The sequence below is a fragment of the Centroberyx gerrardi genome, chromosome 11, assembly GCF_048128805.1.
Source record: "Centroberyx gerrardi isolate f3 chromosome 11, fCenGer3.hap1.cur.20231027, whole genome shotgun sequence".
Taxonomy (NCBI): Eukaryota; Metazoa; Chordata; class Actinopteri; order Beryciformes; family Berycidae; genus Centroberyx; species Centroberyx gerrardi.
The window spans coordinates 22879407-22900862 of NC_136007.1; the positions used below are offsets into that span (position 1 = coordinate 22879407).

The 21456-nt window shown below is 43.3% G+C and overlaps 2 protein-coding genes across 3 annotated transcripts in view; both read left to right on the forward strand.

Annotated features, from left to right (window-relative positions):
- Positions 1-35: 35 nt before the first annotated feature.
- Positions 36-14669, forward strand: akap10 (A kinase (PRKA) anchor protein 10). Of its 2 annotated transcripts, none has more exons than XM_071898341.2 (15): positions 36-229; positions 3295-3342; positions 3881-4072; positions 7038-7538; positions 7996-8094; positions 8403-8487; positions 8667-8790; positions 9301-9437; positions 9664-9808; positions 10661-10828; positions 11044-11153; positions 11735-11817; positions 12522-12574; positions 12801-12893; positions 13399-14669. In XM_071898341.2, the coding sequence occupies exons 1-15, from the start codon at positions 208-210 to the stop codon at positions 13402-13404; spliced, it is 1866 nt and encodes a 621-aa protein (XP_071754442.1). In that variant the 5' UTR covers positions 36-207; the 3' UTR covers positions 13405-14669. The 2 variants fall into 2 exon arrangements, with proteins under 2 accessions (XP_071754442.1, XP_071754443.1); XM_071898342.2 differs by having other exon boundaries at positions 11738-11817.
- A 2553-nt stretch (positions 14670-17222) lies between these two features.
- Positions 17223-21456, forward strand: part of lhfpl7 (LHFPL tetraspan subfamily member 7) — an 84716-nt gene continuing 80482 nt past the window's right edge. The window contains exon 1 of the mRNA XM_071898302.1: positions 17223-17576. Coding sequence (XP_071754403.1) covers positions 17223-17576 — 354 coding nt within the window. The remainder of the gene's footprint in view (positions 17577-21456) is intronic.

Genomic DNA, 21456 nt, shown 5'->3' on the forward strand with positions numbered 1-21456 from the left:
TCCGGAAGTGAGACGTTTATTGACAATATGGCCGCTGAACTGCTTCTGGATTTGGGCAAAATTGTAATTTGACAGCCCTCACTCGGCTGCAAATCAACCATTTTTGCCTTAGAAGTGTATATAACTGATGCATTTGAATGAAGGGACTCGCGAATCCACGGAATGGTGTCACTGAGCTGAGGAAACATTTAGAGAGTGAAAATCGTCATGTCGTTTTTCAAGAGGAAAGGTGAGGAAGCTCCCTCGTAAGGGTGTAACGTCAACGTTTGCTAGCAGTACAGAGAGTCAGGTTGAGGAAAGAGTAATGCTAGAAAAGATTTACTCCAGTTGAGAATGCCGACACTAGCAAATCGGCAAAGCCAAGGGCGCACTAATACAGAGGAAATGTGTTTTCCTGCTGCCGCTGCTAACGTCAGTGACAGGTTAGCTTAGCGGTGGCCTCTCCATCCTTCCCTGCCTTAGCTAACGTTAGCTATTACTACTAAAATCCACTCTAAAGCGAAATTCATAATTATTCCCATTGGACACATTGCATTTGTGTACACTAATAAGTGTGTCAAACACCAGTTGGATAAGAGACTGAACCAGCACTTTCTATGATCTTTAATGTGATTAGACGACACTTGACTCAAGTGTTGAGCTGTAGAATGGCAGCTAGCGTCCGTTGGGCGTTTTTACATTGCCGTAATGCACAGAAGAATATGATAAATTTAGCGGGAGTGGATTATGGTTTTGCCAGTTTCAGTTTAAGTCCTTAGCTGGCATAAAGACAATGGACCTAGCGCTCATTAAGAAGCGTCGTCAAGGGTTTGTATAGAAATTCATCATCACGATCATACAGGTAGTATGAGCTAATTGACTTGCAGCAAGCTGCGTTGCTTATCAATAACTACAGCATAACCAGCCATCGGTTTGGGTTACCCCCTCAGATTTTAGGCTATTGCTACTATTGTTTGTGGTAAAATTAGAATACATGATATATAAACCGTAGGTAAGGAATTTATGATGAAGAAATTATTTGCCATTTTAACAGTAGATCAAGCCCCCAGTAGGTCTGTAACAGTGTGTTCCTTTACTGCTAAATTCACAAATAGGCTGGTGTTTCAGAATACACTAATATACCCCTAGGCAGCACCAGCTGTGTCTGCCTAGCCTGTGCTGTCCTGTCCATTATTTGGAGATTAATTAATACTTACATTTGTTTACAACACCATCCCAGTCAGATTACAAGCAGCGTTTTCACAGAGCCAGCTTATTTACCATAGGTAGATAGATTGACTTTTTTTTTTTCTAACATAACATTTCTTTTTGATAGATAGTATACAGCTGGACATGACAGGACAGATGGGAGAGGCAGTGTTTATGAGCTGGATTTAAACTTGAGACCACCAATGCTTATTCTGGAGATCAGCACAATACCTTCTCTGTCTAAACTGACTGGAAGTTATACATGAGTGCAAGAGTGAGACTAATTATTTGTCCTGTAGGCTACAGTGGCCAAGGCAGCTGACGTATCAGGTCCATTGCAGAGCGTAATTATAAGGCTGTAGTCTGTGATGCCACTTGCAGGACTCACAGGAGAATACTGGTAATGAGCACCGAGTCATGAGAGTCCTTCAGAGACAATGTCAGTTTTCTTTGCTTTTCTTAACATTTTACCAAATCATTAATTCCATGGAATAGGAACAGTTGAAACCTACTGGCAAAGTTGGTACATGCAAATAATACTTCTTTCTTTTATTCATAATTAGATGTTCATTTAGATGATGGAGCAGTGGATTAGAATTCCATCTGCATACAGTACAGCAGACTTTCAAGTCTTGCCCAGAATAGTACAATAGTCTCAATATTATCAGCATAATAGTGTGCATGTAAGTACACTCACTGTGACACAACTCAGGGTGATTTTTCTGGGAATATGGGATCATTTTTTCTGAACTGTCAGCGCTATTGTTACATAGATCTCATCTTGGCCTTAAAGTGTAAACATTCTAGTTGTCCATAAAGTCAGCCTCCATTCAATGTCACTGGAGCATCTTCAGAAAGTGTGTCTTGATGGCATTGCATTGAGTTTTGATTCTCTGAATTCCTGCTTTTGGAGTTGTTCATGTTCACAAGTATAGTTTGCACTGCCAATGACACTTGTGGTAGTTCACTGATTCAAAGCTGCTATGCTGTCTATCTGAATGAGCTGGTTTATACTCTGTGTATCTTGTTAAGAAGTCTGAATCCCTTTTGTTCTTTATAACTGGAAAATCCATTGTGGCAGACTTGGTTGGTCCTAGAAATATATTTTTAGAACAGGGACATCTGTTGTTTTTGTACCAAGCTCCGTGGGCTGCACAACAAAGCTTGTGGAGATCAAGCTTTTTAGAAGTTTTGGCTCTTTTCTGTGACAGTCTACTATCAATGCCACCTGACTCTCTCCCATTCATTCACTAACAGCTCTGTTAGAGATGCTTCTCTCATAGAGCTTCTTCTGTACCATTCATCCAAGGCTCACAATGCATTATGTGATATCAGTGCTTGAAGCTTATACTTTGGCCTAACTGTTCTTTGTGGTAATAGCCTAATCCAAAGATATGAGTGTTGAGTCACTTTAATGAATGAATGGTAGCCAGAGTGTCTGCCGGTATGCACTCCATTCCACTGTAGTCTACAGATTTAATTTTCCAGTTGCTATGAGCCTGTTAGCCACAGAGTTTGGGAGTGGTGTCTAATAATTGCAGTATTTAATGATTTTGCATTTTTTTCCCCACGTAAGGTTAGCTCACTCTTTCAGTCGGCCACACAACTGCCTCAAGTTGATGATACCTGATGATATGTAGATATTGTATAGACAATCAGCAAACTCTCTTAGATTTTGAGGTGTAAATCAAGCTCTGTGAATAAACTGGGGCTGTGAGTAAGCTGTCAGCGAGTCAACTCCGCTTGGCTAAAGGAACATCTCTTTAAACTCCAGGTCACAAGTCTTACCAACGACTCTAAATGCTCTCAGTCCTGCTTACTATTCCACAAAACAAAATGATTATCTCCTCATCTGTCAGCAGCAGGGAGGAAGTAGGCCTGCAGTAAATTATTTGTTTGCATAGCTTAGATATCCACGATCACTTGTATCATTTGAGTTCCTATGTCATTATGTAACTAGATATTTTTTTCCTAACCTTTACAGAGACACCACATCATTCCCATGCCTCATGATATTCTGCTCACTAACACCCCCCCCCCGTATTGTGAATCAAAATGCTCTAACATTCTCCAATTACAACGCTGCTCTCCTTTTTCCCCCCACAGCTAAAAGCAAAGAACCTGAGAGAGTGGCAGATGCTAAAGTCAATAGAGGTGGGTACAGCATTACCTCTGTAGGGTTATGAATGTGACACACAGTGTTGTTGAATAGAGGAAGCCTTTGTTTGAAGGAGTTGTTTCAACTGATTTGAAAACACCACAGACAGCGATATCTGACGGTATCTGTGTGTGACCTCAATTAGAATTGGGTTTGCTTGAGTCAGTGATTCATAGAAATAACCCAGATTTGCTTAAGAAGACTGTATGGTAGACTGTTTGCTAAGTTTAAACATAGCTGGTTAGATTGTCACGAGGACCTAAGTTTTCAATGTGACCTCTAGCTACTAAGTGAAGCACATACACACTCAAACAAACACTGAGCAGTCTGTCTTCTCTAACCCCTCTCACACCCCTAGGGCCTCTGTACACTAATTAGGAGCTCTTTCAAAGGACCTCCACTTCAGTCAAAAGACCTTTTCATACAAGTATCACCGATGCCGTACATTCAGGCTACCCAGGACTTGCTTTTAGAGGTCATTGAATTCTTCTTTATTTTTCTTCTTTATTGCCTAATCGATCCTCTCTCCCGCAGCTCCAGCTCCAGTCAGCCCGCACTCTCCATCACTAGGACTGAGGAACCACCATGCCATCCAGGAAGCTGCCGGGCCCAGCCATGTGGCCATCAACGCCATCTCCGCCAACATGGACTCCTTCGCCCGCGGTCGCACCGCCATCCTCAAGAAGCAGCCGAGCCACATGGAGGCTGCTCACTTTGGCGATCTCGGTACAGAGCCTGCATTCATGTGCTATATATTGTCTTCATTGATAACAGTAAATTTACAGACGGCAAATTTATTTTTGGCCTAGATTAGATGAAACTTTAATGAAGCTGGGTTGCTGCAGCAGCAAATCAAGAATAGAGCAAATGAGGTGGTATCAAACATAATGCTACTGACAATGACAACACTAAAAGGTATTAAGGAGAATTATATTAAGTAAAAGTATGAAAATATCTGAATTACAGCATGTATGCAGGGTGTGCAAAATAACTATAGCACAACATACTGAGGCAAAGAAAATAACAACAAATGAGAAAATATGAGGAAGTATACAGAATGTGGAAAGTATCTCCCTATTTCATGGGAATTATGTTAAGGTGAACGAGCTTTCTCAGAAGTCTCTCCTATTAATGTGCCGTGCCCTTGCTTGAGTGTGACACGACTACATTAGCGAACGCTGGTTCTTCAGCCACTGAAATGGCTTAAACTGCCAACTGGCTTGTGCAAGCGGGAAACACTCCTTGGTTAATCCTGCGAGGCACTTGCACCGCTTCATGCATCAATTGGCCTTTTGACCAGCACCTAAACCTTCAAAAGCCTCTCAGAATGACGCCTTCGTCCTCGCAGTCTATCTTCTTAGATTCTGTATATTTTAGCCGGACAAATGAATTTCATGAATGCCGTGATGTGAGGCGGTGACTGCGGAGTACTACTGGGTTGTTGAATGACAGCGGTGACAGGGCCTGTAGGAGCAGGTCCTCAGAGAATGCCGGGGCTGAGTCAGACTGGGCTGGAGGAACCTGTGCTGCAGCATTGAGGCCTGGATGGGAATTCTGAATGACGCGCTCCACCGCTTTGAGGGCAGCAGCTTTTACACCATGGAGAGGCAGGGAGGGAGAAGGACGACTTCAAGAGGCAGCAAGGGTCAATTTCTGTATCGGCTAATAGGCAGCCAAGGCAGCATGCCCTGGAGCTGATACCACAGCCACACAGCACTCACAGCTAGTACAAGTCAACAGTTTATTTTTACAAGTCATCGACCTGATCGAAGTAGAAGTTGACTAGCGGTGAGAACCATAATGTTAAAATGTAAACATGATCATGTGATTTACTGGGTCTCAGTCAGTAGAGGTTGAAAGCGTGTAGGGTAGATGGATCACACGTGGGAGAAGCATAACAGACTTAGATTGGCTCTGAAAGACTATACAAATGAGGCAGGCGCTCTTGATGATCCGATTGAGACACACATGCTGCCTGGTTGTCGTGACTCCTGCAGTATTAAAGTGGCCTTAGACTGTGTGATCCTCTAGAAAGTGGAAGAGAGTGATTGATAAGCATCTCACACTCTGTGACAGCACTTGAAGCACTATCTTGTCTTCAATGATCACACAACACAATGAAGCCTCCACCCAGGCTCCAGTCTAACTACAGCTGGTGCGTTCTGATGCATGATCCAGCAAGTGTCATGTTTGTAGACGTTATCAATGAATGTGCTGTTTGATTGGTTGTTTGTTTTCTGTCACTCTAAATGCACTGTACAGTACCATAGACTAAGCTAAGTCCCTATAGGAATACTACTGGAATATTAAAGTGATTTTTCGCTCTGTGTTTTTAGGCTGTATTTTAGCCTAGCTTTCTTTTCTCTGGCTTAGATTGCTCCGTAGCCCAGTTTGTCATCTGTCTTGTCAGCCCTGTGCCTAAATTTTTTGTGCCAGCAGTTCAGCTTCCTGATAGAAGCCACAGACTAAAACTATGTGAAATGTGACGTGACTGCCACACCTTCTCAAAGCGCCAAGCTGAGCACACCTTATTAGGCATTGTGAAGTTGTACAATAGCACACCACTGCAGGAATCTGATTGCAGAACATCGCATGCTCCCGCTTCAATACTCTGGCATTGTTAGACTTTGAGTCAGGTGCGATTTGACTGTCAAAGGTTGCTACGAATGCCAGTTTCTGACCATTTCACATTATATACGCATGAATGCCAAGACACACACTGTCAGATGCTGTCTAGGCATGATTCTGAAAATATGTCAGTCCTTATCTGGGCCAAATCATCTGTGAAATCGCATAGTGTAAGGACACCTTTAGACAGATACACAGCAATAAATTCCAAAAACAGATTTTAAAACAAACATACAGCAAAAATTAAAAAAACACATTTTCTGTCATAATGGGACAGGGAAATGGAACACAGAAAATTCAGTCTTTATCTTTCACGTAATGTCCCAGCTCCCATCTACAGACATTTTACATTCCTCCTAGTCGGCATCTGGTTTCATTCAGCGGAGATGAAAAATGGCGTGAGTGAAAGTAAATGTGTTGCACATCCTGTTATTTGAAATTCAAAATTGAGAGTAATCTGAGACTTAAAGCAGTGTGAAAACCATTGTCATCTAAACGCAGGGGTTTTGCTAAAATTTCTGTTGTGGCTCTCACAATGGTAGTCCTGCGGTTACTCTCATGTAGAGTACAACCGTTTGATTGCTAAATACACATATATATATATACATATTTGTGAGTGCTTCAGTGGTCTCAGCCTTTCAAACACAATTTCTACTAAACCTTATCCATGTACCCTTGAAAAGTCTGAAAAGGTATTAATAATGATTCATTGAGCGTTGATACAGTATTCAAAACATAGCTTGTTTTCATTTCATCAGCTTCAACATACAGAATTGGACATCATGTCCGTAAGCAAGTAATTTCCTTCTGTCCATCATTTTAACTTCCTTTTAGTAGTTTCAGAAGTTTCACAAGTTCTGTTCAACTCGGAATAGGCTGTTGGCAGCTTTTTGTTTCGTTATTTTGGTTGTGAAGTTCTTCTTAAATGTAATTCCAGGCAGTAATAAAATGGTCTTAAAAAGTCTTAAATTTCGCTTTCTGAAACATGTAGATACCCTGCTAAGTTGACCTCTACTTTTTATTTTTATTATAATTTTTTTATTTGTGTGTGTTTGTGTTCCAGGGCGGTCCAGTGTGAACTACCTGTCCCAAGAGACCCGCTCTCGGCTGTCCAAGACGGTGGACCAGATCCTTCGGGACAACGTGGCGACGCCCTACTACATCCAGTTCATGGAGCTGCAGGGCTCCGACCACCTGGTTCGCTTCTGGCTGGAGGCTGAGAGCTTCCGCTCCACCAGCTGGTCGCGGGTGCGAGCGCACAGCCTCAACTCGGTCAAACACAGCTCCCTGGCCGAGCCCGTCCCCGCCTCCCCGGACGGCGCGGAGCCCCCAGAGGTCCTCCGCCACGCGCCCGGGGCCTTCACCCCGATCCCCCAGGACGGTAGCAGCGAGGGCCCCACGGCGCAGTTGCAGCACCGGGACTCCTTCAGCACGGAGGCAGGCCAGAGACCCGGCACGCCCCGAGCAGAAACCCCCAGCAGGCAGCCGCCCTCCAGGACAGGGACGCCCTTCAAGCTGCAGTCGAACAACGCCCTGAGAGACCTCTCTGACAAACTTATGAAGAGTGAGTCAGCTGGACAGAGCCAGTCTTTTATCTTTTTTTTTTTTTTTTGTATTTGTATATGCCTCCTCAGCGGGCTACCACTGTTTACTTCATTCAAGAAGTGTTGAATTCAGGAGGTCGTTTTCATTACACTGAAAAATTGGGAATGCTCTTTACACCTGGAATTAACATGTGTCTTTTATCTGGATTTGGGTGATCAGATTACAATCCATGATGGTCTTTGGTGCATTTACACCTGTATTTTTATGTGGTGAAATGCTATCCGATTACAATCCAGTCACCCAAGACACATGTTAATAGGTCTTGGAATTGACTGTTAAAGCTGCACTATGTAACTTTTCACTTTGGCAGCCTCAGCTGGCACCGAGAGATAACTGTATGAATGACAGCATGACTGGCTCTACTAGTGTCTTGCAGGATCACTGGATGATCAGCACTTTGTCTCTGTGTGCTTCAGGTATAGAGAGAGATGCAGTGAACATCTTCACCAAGTACATCTCTCCAGACGCTGCGAGGCCCATCCCCATCACCGAACAGATCAGAAACGATATCGTTGGTAAAATATGGATCTTCCATTAGCATTACAATAATTCATTTTGTGGACTCTCTGTTCTAAGAAACAAAATACATGTTGCTGCATGTTCACCGAAGCCCAACTGGTTAAAGCTTTTTCTTGGGGCTTAATGGACTGATTTAATTGATTAAAGATAAGGTAACAATATAAAGTAACTATGTTATGTGTGTACTTCCATACTATTTAATCTGCGCTCTGGTTGCAGTCATTACTGAGACAATGGTGTGACAGAAACTGAAAGTCATCCTCTTAAATGATACACTGAATATTTCTGTCTCTCCTCTGTGCAGCTAAGATTTGTGGAGAGGATGGGCTAGTGGACCCAAACTGCTTTGTCATTGCACAGTCAGTAGTCTTCAGCATCTTGGAGCAACAGTGAGTTTCTGTCTATTCATTTTCTAGAGGAGTTAATGCTCCAACAGCGAGGTTCCCCCATCCCCATGTTTCCATACCAAGATTAAAGTGCAACTGCTGTCCTTTGTCATCTTACCGCCTTGATGTCTACAGGAGCTGTGTAGTTATCTCTGTTCTCCCACTTGCTCTTTAATTCCCAGGCACTTTAGTGAATTCCTGCGGAGCCATCATTTCTGTAAATACCAGATTGAAGTGTTGACTAGCGGCTCTGTGTTCCTGGCGGACATCTTGTTCTGCGAGTCGGCTCTTTTCTACTTCTCTGAGGTTAGTGGGTCCAGCAGTTCCCAAAACATACATTTATTTATGGCGGCCCATCATGAACACATTTCCCAAACTGATAACTAGGATAGGATAACACATTAAAATCTCTTCTTGTGTCTCTTCAGTTCTTGCCACTGCTTGACTCTAACCCTTGTCTTGCCACTACCACAAAAAAATAAGAATCTGTGGGAAATGCTGACTGTTAGTTTATTTATTTATCACGGAGGAAAATTAAATTGTCAAAGCAGCAACAAATTGGGGACACAAAAAACAACATAACAAAACTTTATAATAAAGTATAATAAGAAATAAATGTGATTGCCCCGCAGTAAAATCACCCAACCTATTGACATATCGACATATGACACAGAAGTCATTAACGCTGTGTCAAAGTCAACATTTGGCACAGTAAACAATGTAATAAAGATGCGATTACTGTTTGAGGAGTTAGTGAATAATGTACAGTGAATCTCATTTTAATGCCCTGTGTGATCTGTATCTGTATTTGCCCAGTACATGGAGAAGGAGGAGGCGGTGAATGTGCTCCAGTTCTGGCTGGCAGCAGACAACTTCCAGGACCAACTAGCAGCGAAGAAGGGCCAGTACGACGGCCAGGAGGCCCAGAATGACGCCATGATCCTCTACGACAAGTAGGACATGTTTCTGTCCTCTGAGACACCTCAGTGGATTTTGTTAAAGGAAAGAGTTTTGAGCTGAAAGTTGAGGGTGCCATGATCTAAAAGTCACTTAGTCTAGTATTGAGTCTTAAAATATTACTTTTCTTAAAGCAAGTGACAAAATCAAAATAGAAGTATAGCCATCCTAACTCCAGTTATGTGTATACACTGCTTGTTCATTGCTCTGTGTCCCCTCCAGGTATTTCTCACTCCAGGCCACCAACCCTCTGGGCTTTGGCGACTCTGTGCGGATGGAGATAGAGTCCAACATCTGCCGAGAGGGAGGGCCGCTCCCCGACTGTTTCACCACTCCCCTCCGACAGGCCTGGACAACTATGGAGAAGGTCAGATACACTGATAGCTACACACCATCCAATCCAGTTCACTTTATTAACCTTTATTCATCGAAAAAGACAAAATACTAGAATTGAAATTGGACATAAAGGGCAGAGCCACTCAAAACAATATTTGTGAACATGAAGTTCTCTCTTAAAGCTGAAGAGAAGAGCAACAAGACTATTTTCTCTGATATCAACAAGATATTGGAGCTGGAATGCCTCTTTTCTTAATTGGAGACAGAATTTGTGGACCCATAGTGTTTGTTGGAGGTTTTACACCCTAATGTGTTTTCTGCTATCGCCGTGCCATTAATTTAGAGTCATAAATCTTGCCCTGATCCCCAGAAAATCCCTCTGGTTTCTGCTTTTCTGTCACTTCTAATTGATTCTCTGTGGAAATCTATGGAGCAACCGTGTCTTATTACAGATTATGGGAAACTTTGCTCAGGTTTTTAACTATGTGAGACAATAGGGAATGTTCAGCCTTACAGTGCCCTAGTACATAGGAATATGAATCCAGTTATTTTCCCCTTTAAACATTGTTTAAGGAAATTGATATTTTAGGTTTATGGTTCAATGGCATAAGGTAGGTACAGTTGTGTCTGTTCATTGGTAATTTCTGTATTTTCTGCTTGAACCGTTCCTTTGAACTTTATATGATCCTGTTGAGGCTTTTGTATTGTAAATCACTGACAAACTGTATCATTACACTACTGATAAAATGCTCCTGCCCAAAGTAAAGAATGATGATGAACACTAATGTCAGCACACAAAGCGCAGTAACAGACCTTTGTAACTTGGGTTCAGAAGAATACGTATGTGGGGTCTTGTTTTTCATTTCATTTTGCCTTCCTCCAGGTCTACATGCCCGGCTTCCTGTCCAGTAACCTTTACTACAAATACCTGAGCGACCTCATCAACTCGGTGCGGGCGGACGAGTTTGTGAATGCCAGCACTCCGGGTCAGGGCGGGCCGGCGGACAACGAGCGTTCAAGTTCAAATTCCAACGAGGGCTCGCAAACTCAGGTGACCCTGCCCTCGACCCGCGTCTTCAGCCCCTCCAGGGATACACCTCTGTCCGCTGACATTTAGACCTGTCCCGTCTCGTTAGATCACTTAAAAACAGATTTTTGTTTGTGCCGAAGGGTCATTGCTGTCATTTGGTAGTCTCTACAGGCTAAAACAAATGATGATGTTACCTCTAATGCCGCTAAACCTTCAGTATCTTATCTTCACTACAGCAAGGTACCAAAAAGGCAGTGGTGAAGATCCTGAAAAACTTTGATGAGGCGATAACGGTAGATGTTGCCAGCCTGGACCCAGAGTCTTTGTACCAGCGGCCATATGCTGGGTGAGTCTTGCCTCTCTACTGCGTCTATACTGTAAAATGGGTAAACAGACTGAAAATCAGCCATTGCCATCAGCTCCTACACTTTGGAACGACCTTCAGGAAGAGCGTAGGCTGACTAAATGTGTATCATCTTTTAAATCGCCTCTTAAAACTCACTTTCATAGACTTCCTTTTATGTAATGATCTTTTAGTAATTGTCCTTGACTTCCCACTTTATGTTTTACTTTTATGTTGCCTGCTTTGCTTTCACGTTTCTTGCTTTACCTACATTGGCTTTTGTATTTACGCTTGATTTTATCTGTTTTGTTTTTGTTTACTCCCTTGTTAAGTGCTTTGTAAGTGTGTTTTGACAAGTGCTATACAAAACTAATTGTAGAAAATCATCTTTTTCAAAGACATTGCTGTACTCTGTGTGTGTCTTTCCTTCATTGAGATGGCAGTTCTCGAATGGTGACACACACACACACACACACACACACACACACAGATAGGGTGTGTGTATGGCCGGTGGCTGCCTGAGGCTCAGTACTGTCCCATTTGCTCTATCTGCTGTCTTTATGACTCTCCTCTCCTCTGCTCAGAAGGATGACGTTTGGGAAGGTGAATGAGCTGGGCCAGTTTATCAGGGAGGCCGAGCCAGAGCCGGATGTGAAGAAATCCAAAGGTACGATGCACACACAGTTGTCTCTCCCCTTTTCTGCCTGTCTGTCTCACTAGTCTCTCATAGTCTTTCCCTTCGCCCCCTTTCCCTTGTCCCCCTCTTCTGTCTCTTTCTCATTTCAGTGAAGAACATCCACTCAATCCCTATGAATATAGTCTCATCCTGTAGCTGCTTCTATTCTCCCAATAGCTCACAGCCTTCTAAAATATTTAAGAAGTTTCCCCGCCAAAAAAAAAAAAAAAAAACAGTATCCACTACTCTTAGATCTTAGGGAAGGATAACAATATAAAAAAATCCATTATTTATTATGTCCTAGAGCGCTTTCTCTAGGACTAGAATAGAATACCTGGAATGTCAGAGACTAAACATTGTTCATTTTCAACTAGACTCCACGGCCCAAATAGCTAGTGAGACTCTCACTAATATCTAATATATACTAATTTATACTGCATGCCAACAAAGGAAATATTATGCATATCTCACAGCAGAGTCTAAAAAAGCAGCGAGTACTTAAATATGTGAGGATTAACTCGACTTGACTCCATCTTGAGAGTGCTTTTATGGAGCGAGTGGGATTAGCCTGTAGTTGGAGCAGTGCATATAGTTCCAGGTACAAGCTATAGATTGCAGACTGCACTTTATGATTTGTGCTTACTAATGTGGTTCCTTCTGCTCACTCAGCCTTCTCTCTCCACTCTCTCCCTCAGGTTCCATGTTCTCTCTAGCCATGAAGAAATGGGTCCAAGGCAACTCAGATGAGGTGAGACAACAAGATGATAAAATGCTCATAAATGCTCATTCAAATTCAGCTTGTCATTATTCACATGCCCTCCCCTCTTTCCTTTCTCTCTCTCTCTCTCTCTCTCTCTCTCTCCATCGCCTATGATTTAATAAAGCAGAAAGGCCTCAAAAATGATCTTTTAAAGAATATAATTACGAGTCTTTGAATTAAGGTTATGGCTCATGCTGTCGTTGTTGCTTTTAAGGCCCAGGAGGAGATGGCGTGGAAAATTGCCAAGATGATCGTCAACGATGTCGTCCACCAGGCAAACCACGACAGCCCCGGCAAGGCCACCAAGGTAGAGACAAACATCCCGGACCAACAGTAGTAGTCTGTTCCCTGTGCAGTGACGTGTAGGGACGGGACTATAACCGGTATTACTATATATCACCGTAAAAAACAATAACGGTTATTACACCGCCGCTCATTTTTATTACCGTGACCACCGCGATAACCGGCACCTTGTTGGGAAGCTGAATAGCAAACGCAACAAGTCACTATTTTCCATAAATATTTTACATATGTTCTACAGTCTTACATTAAAACGTGTTTGAAAAAGAGAAATGTCTTGCTGTTGACATGGTAAACTCATTTTTAAGTAATTGAAGCATATTACAGTACTGATGTTAAGGTTTTCATCTTATTAATAATTATCGGGATAATATCGTATATAGAGATACTTTTGGCCAAGATACTCGTATACTATGAAATCTTGATATGGGTGCAGGCCTGGTGACGTGTGTTAACAGCTGTGGAATGGCTGTCACAACTCTTCTGAAAGTGTTCGCTCTGTCTGCTTGCAGTTATGACCCTGCTGAGGAACCAAAGGACTGTCGCTCCCTCCAGACGCTGGCCAAGCCGGTGATGGACTGTACACCGGGCTCGGCCTGCAATGAACTGCATTACTCTGAGGAAAGAACAAGGCGTTTTATCACCTCCCTCATCACTGTATGTGTGTGTGTGTGTGTGTGTGTGTGTGTGTGTGTGTGGCTGGCTGGCCGTGTGCATGGGCGAGTGATTGTGCACGCGTGGACTAATGGAAAACTTGAAGTACATCATCGTTCCAACCTTCCAGCTCCATAACACTATGAAGGTACACGTGTGAACGGCAGAAGCGAAGCCGAGGGTCTGCAGAGTGGCGTCAGACCTCCACAACTCACTCCTCGGGAAGAAAAGACTCGGTGTGATGCGAAGAGAAGGCCGACGTTAAGGAGCAGCATGTCCAGTCAGCACCATAACTGCACTGCTGTAGCCATGCTGTCTAAAACAAAGGATCTTATTTGGGACCTACAGAAGACTCCACAAAGACTTGAGTTATCCTCGCTCCCTCATCGCACATCCTCTCCTTCCCTCCTCATCCTCTCCTTTTATACCCATTCCTTGTTTTTAGATGAAATTCTCCTCCAAAGGGCCAGCCAAGTTGGGTTTAAGCGGATGAAAATCACCAGTTCGGGGCGTTTGTACAGTTTTTTGCATATGCACACGCTTTCCTCAGCCTCCCTGGAGTATTTTTTTTTGTCAGCTGGTCTTACCTTGGCCATTTATGTACTGTAGAACGTCTGGAAATGTGATAGTGAAACTGGAAAGGACCTGATTCACTTCCCGGTCTGGCCAACCGCCTGTAGCAACCTCCTGGCACCTTGTCTAGACTTTACAGAGCGTAGAAGAAGAAATACTCCCTAATGAACTGAAGTGCTACAGCTGTAATGGAAACTCCAGACTCCATGTCCTAAATGTTCTATATATATATACTGTATATATATACTGTATATATATATAAATATATATGTAGATTTCTGGTTTACCCCATATATTAACGTTAGTCCTTTTTTTATGGTGATCGTTGTCTTTTTTTGTATGCATCATTGAAGACAATTTCAATGACGACTGTTCAACTGGAAAGTGTACTCAGTGAATATAACAGTTTTATTTCATTTGAGCCTTACTGAGATGTGGAAAAGAACCAGAAAGACTTTTGGTACTATGTACCACTAATGTTTTCTGACATGTACGTGTACTTAATCTATAATATATTTAAATTGTGTTTGATTTAAATACATATATTATGAAATGCGTGTTGTTTGTGTCTGTCCTCATTTGTTTTTTGTTTGACAGAGCTGGAGCTTTATTGGTATAGTGCTGCAGTTTCAGCCAATTGAAGGCTGTGGCTACTATGTTTTTTATGCACTATATACAGTAAACATGTCATGTTTAGAGCCAATTACTTTATTTTGTCGTTTTCAGATGATAAGATTTATTTTAAGATGTGATAGATGAATATGCTTTCAGATTCCTTCCTGTTGTACTGCATATAGGGCTTGGTTGGACTATCATGATTTTTGACCAGGCGGGGGCAATGTTGACTATATGAACCGGGACACCAGAGAGGAAAGAGCACAGTGATGATGAATTAGCAACATAAAAATAAAACTGAAACTGGGTCTACTCTGGCATATACCTAGGTGTCTACAGGTCCTGAAAAAGCCATAACATTATCTAAACTCAAGGGCTTAAAAGCGGCCTTATACAGTTAACTTACATAAAGCATTTTAAAGTCTTGAATTCATTTTAGAGGTCTTAGGAATATTGCGGCTACCTTGTGCTGTAGCCTATCTCTGGTAAGAAATCAGCATAGCCGATTCATACTACGTGCTTATTATACGTCTACAGTTGTCATTTTCACGTCTGTCAATTGCCACAATATTAATATATTTTGTTCTAAGTGATATTAAAAAGGTAGGCTGTTCAAAAGTCTTGAATTTCACTTGATGAAACCTGGATACAACCTGGTACACGTGTGTCCCCTCTACTCCTGACATTAACTTAATAAAGATAATAAGCGTTTCAGATATTGCTTTCTTCAAATCATGAACGGGGCATGGTGTTAATGTGAGAACTTCCAACAACACCCCACCTGAGAGACTACGCCCACCTGATTAGCTAGTGCTACACTTTGAAACCGATAGTGCCGGTCCTCAGTTCTGATTGGATGAGACACATTCGAAGCAGTTGTTAAAATAACCGATTGATACACACCTGTGACCGCGTAATACAAATATTAATTCGCTAACCTAAAATCACCATTCATATTGGTATGTGTCGCTTGGCAACCCTTTTATTTAGCTACTGACTTGGCGGAAAAATAACATATAGCAGGAGTTAAAAAAAACATTTATTGAACATTTTCACTGTTTTTATTAAAATAGTTTTGCCGCCGTCTTTATGAAAGCGATAAGTCTTTGAGGCTTTTTGCTTAGCTAAATTCCCTGTGCCGCGGTCTGGAGAGGGGCCGGCGCGGCCAGAGGTATGCTGTCAAGCTAACTACAGATAACCCGGACTATACCGGAAAAGGGGCGATTTTGCCTTCAAAGTAAAAGCGTCACTATTACTACACCAGGGCGTCTTAAAAGTTGACTATTGACTCAAGTGGGAGGTCCTAAAGGTGATTCATCTGTTTTCTTCCCCTTGACCTAAGCTCCAATTGGCTAGAAATTCCATTGGCTGATGAACTCCATTAGGCCTACCTGCACTCTGTCAAAAGTTCAACTATAGGCTACTAGTTTCCACTTCACTGATGGACTGGATTGTGATATTTTGATGCACTTGCACTCAATCCATGTCAACGCATAGGCTATGTCTCATTTAAATACATGGGATAATGTCAGTTTTTTGACTGATCACAAACGCTCATGTGAACTGGACCTTAATCAAATGTGTTTGAAATGAATTTGTATGAACTTGTGTGGAGTTGTCAGGAGGGCCAAAGTCTCCATCCTTGAGCCTGGGCCGACTGTCCTGATTGCCCGCCCACAGCCCTGATTTATGGGATGGTCCAGTCACTTTAGATTCAGTGTTAAAATCTTGTAGTGTGACCTTGCCTTAGCCGACATTGGAAAAGATTTTGTCACAGGGAACATTTTTGCTGGTGTTGATTTAGTATAGAACTGAATAACCGTCAGCATTGTACATTGGGATAGCGCTATAACTGGAATTGTCAGTCTGATCATTCCCAGTGAATTGAATTGTAGTGAAATCAATTTATTTATTTGTTTTGCTGACTCAAAAACACTTTTGCAGCGCGATCGTCAATCAGGCATTTTATTTTGAAAGTTCTGTCCGGAAATTCTGCTTTTAATTGTGTCTGGCTTGACGTTGGAGCAGACGCACTCTTTCTAAAACGCAAAGTGCGTTCCTGTCCGTGTTGAGGCAAACCAAGTACCTGCAGCCGTACAGCGGAGGGCAGCGGGACCAGCCGGTGCAGGACATGTTACACTGTTATCGGAATAAACTGCGCTGGAATGACAACTGCGCATCCCAGTTCTGGGTGTGACAAGTATCTTGCGCGTATGTGTCACATTTGGGCATTTTTTCAGCCTGAGTGGACGCGCGGATGACTTGATTAGATATACTTTATTTTTATTAGAATAATTCCAGCTGCTGATGTGTTTGGGACGTTATTTCAGTGTTTTTCATTTTTCCAGACCTGATGATCTGGACACACGCGCACACATACGCACACAGGGCTGCCGCTGCGGATATCAAATTGTTGACTGTTTGCCTGTTTTTGCGGATGTAGTGCTCGTCGGGAGCTGAAGTTGAAGTCTTCCTCTTGAAGGCGCGAGCTCCAATGCATTCGCTCCTGGAGCGGGAGAAGAAAGCAGAAGAAGCCGGGCTCGGGATCGATCTGGGTCTCTCTCCGGGCTTTTTGCCCCACGCCGCCAGGATGTTCAGCTGTGTGGGCTGCTTCTGGGTGCTGCTCTCCTCCGCTCTGGTCGCCGTGTGCAGCTTCAGCTTCATCTCTCCAGCCTGGATTGTCAAGGACCAGCTGAGGAGCGGCAACAGCCACAGCCACAGCCACAACAAGGACTCCGTGAGCTTCGGCTTGCTGTGGCACTGCTCGGAGTCTCTGGATCACATGTACAGATGCTACACCTTCGGGGGACTGGGCAAATTCGCCGAGATCCCCTCCAGCTCCTGGCAGGTACAAACAGCAACCCCAGTGTCCGTCACATCTGGGTGGAAGCATGGGGCGTCATGTGGGGTAGGGCGAGGTAGATATAAGGCACTGTGGCCGTGCTTGAGTCCAAATAGGACAGTAGTTTTTGTAATTAAGGAAAGATCAAGCCAAATTGAAAGAAATCTATTCGGAGGCCATGACTTGCATAAGGGAAAATGTCCATCTTATCAAGTCATTCAGTTTCACATTCAGTCTTCAGATCTCAAGCGGGAAAATCTACCCAGATGGGCGAGGTAGTTCCATTGTTTCTAATGGAGTTTAAGAAAATTTTCAAGAAACAAGTGCCAGTGTCACTGCAAATCACTGCACTGCATCAAAAACATGGCACCTGATTTCAGAAAATTCTTGAAACAAGTTGACTTACATTGGTAACAAGTGAAATTATGTCATCCTTTTGCCAGATTTTGTTATTTGTCCTATAAAAAATGAGATTTTAAGATTCAGTACTAGAATTAAATGCCTTGTTATGATGGGTATGTTTTTCAATGCAGTTCAAAGGCTCTTTTTAAGCTGATGGTGGTGTCCTACCTCTAATAACTTATCACATTGACCAAATTATGATAATATCTCATCAGTAATCAGCTATTACTCCATTTGTCCACAGAATTTTAGTTGTGAATTTCAGTTTTAATCGGCTTTGGAAATGTTGCTGTCATTGATATTAGACTCAGGGACTTTGCCATAGATTTACTGACACCCATCCATGCAACACTGGAGTCAGTCATGTACATGCTGAATATAACATATGTGTCACAGTAAGTTGAATGACAGTACTAGATAATTACTGTGGCACCGACTTCCCCCCCTGAGTGTAAAGGAACAGACATTTGGGAAAACGCTGTGCATTTCAATCAAAAGCGCTCCCTCAGTGATCTGGAGGTGTATCATACAGCACAGCATCTGCAGCACAGCGTGCCAGGCACACATCAAAGTTGCTGAGGTGATTGTGGCAGTGGCATCAGGCTGGCAGGCTGCTGACTGAACAGGGGTCCCTACTAGCAGTGATCTTGCTTTTATTTCACTGCTTTGAAGTTAACCCAATGAGGGAATGTATGCGAATGAGTATTCAGATCAGAGGTTTCACCCTCCACACTGTTACCTCTCCACCTGCAGTACAGACAGTGATACTGTTCTGTACCGAGTCATATTCAACAACAAATGTCTTCAGGAAAAATCTTATCAAATAGGGGTTGATGGTCTGATGTGGATCTATTTGAGGGTCCTTGACATGAAAAAGTTGACTAATTTAACCAAATCAGGAACTTTAGTTGCTATGTGAAAGACTCCATTATAACTGGTTAAGGCCCAGTCAAACAGAGTTTGGTAGCTTGTTAGAAACTCTTACTATCGCAGCAAAGCATTTCGCCCCTTCACAAGACTTGTATGTGGGCTGCTTAGTATTCATGCAAGTTGTGGGATCTTTTCATTCTTTATTGCAGCTAGCAGGCTTTTTGGACCCATCCACCCTCCACCCTCCACCAACAATCTCTAAAAAAAAAAACCCTGCTACAGTATACCAGCTACCTCTGGAGTTATGATTTATGTATGAAGGGGAATTAGCATTTGAAAGGGAGATATTAATAAGTGGCTGCTTGTGTGATTGTAGCACTAGGATCTGTGCTGAGGGAAGAATGCAACGCTTGGCTTTCTTTCTACAGGCAAGTGCAGGTGATGAAACTGCAGATACAGATATGCAGTACAGCGAACGAAACAAAACAGATTGGAATCTCTGTATTACAGCTGTAGTCTCATTTATATTCAAACACCTTCAACGGCAACGTCCTCTACTGAACTGAAGCAGTGTAGATTTTATTATGCCTCCTGTTTTAGGCTCATTTGACTAAAGCCATTTCACTAGTTAGCCAGTTATCAGGAAGTCAGTTAGTCAGTCTTACAGTTATGAGCCAGCTCCATGCAGTCACTTAGTCAGCCAACCACTTAGCCAGTCCGTTAGTGAGCGAGAGGCTGATGGAGGAGCTTTCCTGCACAGAGCTACATGTGTTATTACGGCAGTGAACCCAAGCGCAGGATCCTGCTCCCATAGCCATTAATAAAGGTGAAGGGGCCATTAAGATTTCATCAAAGCCACTTTATTACCCCACCACTCCTCACTGATGTGCAGATCGTTTTGCTGATGCCTTCCATTTTCAGACGACTCAACTTGTCAACAAGCTGCACACACAAACACAAACTTGGATATGCTTACATAGGCAACATATACGCATATATGACACGTCGGTGTCTATGCGTGTACCCGCACACACACACACACACACACACACACACATCCACACGCCCCAGCAGTCATCAGTATGTGTTCTGCTGTGTGTTTGTGTGGGAGTAGAAGATCTGTGTTCTCCATCAGAGAGGAAGTGTGTACAGCTGAAAACTCATGCTGAGCCCTGCGGATGATGTGTGAGTGAACCAGGGAAGGACAGGACAGGACAGGACAGAGGAGAGGAGAGGAGAGGAGAGGAGAGGAGGAGGGCTGCCTGGGAGGCTGGCCTACTTGTGCTTCAGTTTGTGTGTGGCTTTCTGTTCTCTCTCCATATTGTCAAAAGCTTTTGCTCGGTCCGCGCTGCCATCCAGCACTGCTGGCACTCGGAGGGCCCAGTGTTGTGGGCCACCGCCAGGCTGCAGCCATGGCTGGCAAGACCGCCGCTGCCACTTAGGCACACACACACACACACACACACACACACACACACACACACACGACTCCAGCAAGAGGTAGAGGAGGGTAGCTAACAAACATGGGCTAATCCATGATCCATAAAAGTGGTTTCCCTAGAGAAAGAACAGGAAAACAGCCATTGCAGTCGATCAGTGCAGCGCAGCACCGCCCAGCACCCATTAAGCTTATTGCAATAGCAAAACAGTTTTACAAGTGAAGCTACTGAAAACAGTTTCTGCCATAGAGTGGTTTGGACATAAATTATTCCTTGTATTACTTCTGGTTATTTCTTCATATCGTGCTGCCGGGTTGTGTAATTTTCCACCAGAGCAGACTTAGCATAGTGCGTGAGCATGTTTGTGTGCGTGCACGCGTCAGCGCAAGCGTGTGTGTGTGTATGTACAGTGTGTGTGTGTATGCACAGTGTGTGTGTGTGTTTGTGCCGCGGCGGTGAGTTGCCAGGTTGGACGTGTTAGTGGAGGTGGTGTACTGTGACCTGCTGCTAGGTAAAGTGTGAAGGAGGAGGAGGGTGCCGCTCGCCTGCCAGAAAACATTTTCACTTTAACTTGTTAACAGCTTATGTGCTTCCAGCCGCTCCACAGCACTAAACACTGGAGCTGGATTAGCTCGGCCTCTTGCAGCAGCTAGCCAGCAGCTCCGACACAGGAAATAGTGTGTTTGTGTGTTTTTGACTGTTTGCTATTTCCCTGGCGGTGTGTGTGTGTGTGTGTGTGTGTTTGTGCCTCTCATACATGCCCACTGAATGTCAAGGTCGTGTTGTAGCCTAAATGAGTCGTGGCCGGGCTCCAAGAACACTGATTGGAAAATGTCTGAGTCCATCGTCATCTTTTGTCTGTGTTTCCAGCACATGGCAGCATGACAAGGCTGAGATTCAGGGCTTTGGAAAGGCATGTGATCGTCTCGCATTGAAATCCTACGACACAATACGCAAAACAATCGCTCCATGCTGTCTCTTCCATGTGCGCTCGCCAAGAAGATGAGTCATAAAAGTTATTTGAGATGTCCTTTTTTACAGCGACTAATTGCCAGCTACTTATGAACAACACTTACTTCTACATAAACCCTGCAAGACTCTCTAAATGTCATTTCACCACCCAGTGAGCCAGAACTAGTTTTGAGCAGATAGATAACTCCTTTAATGGAATTCAC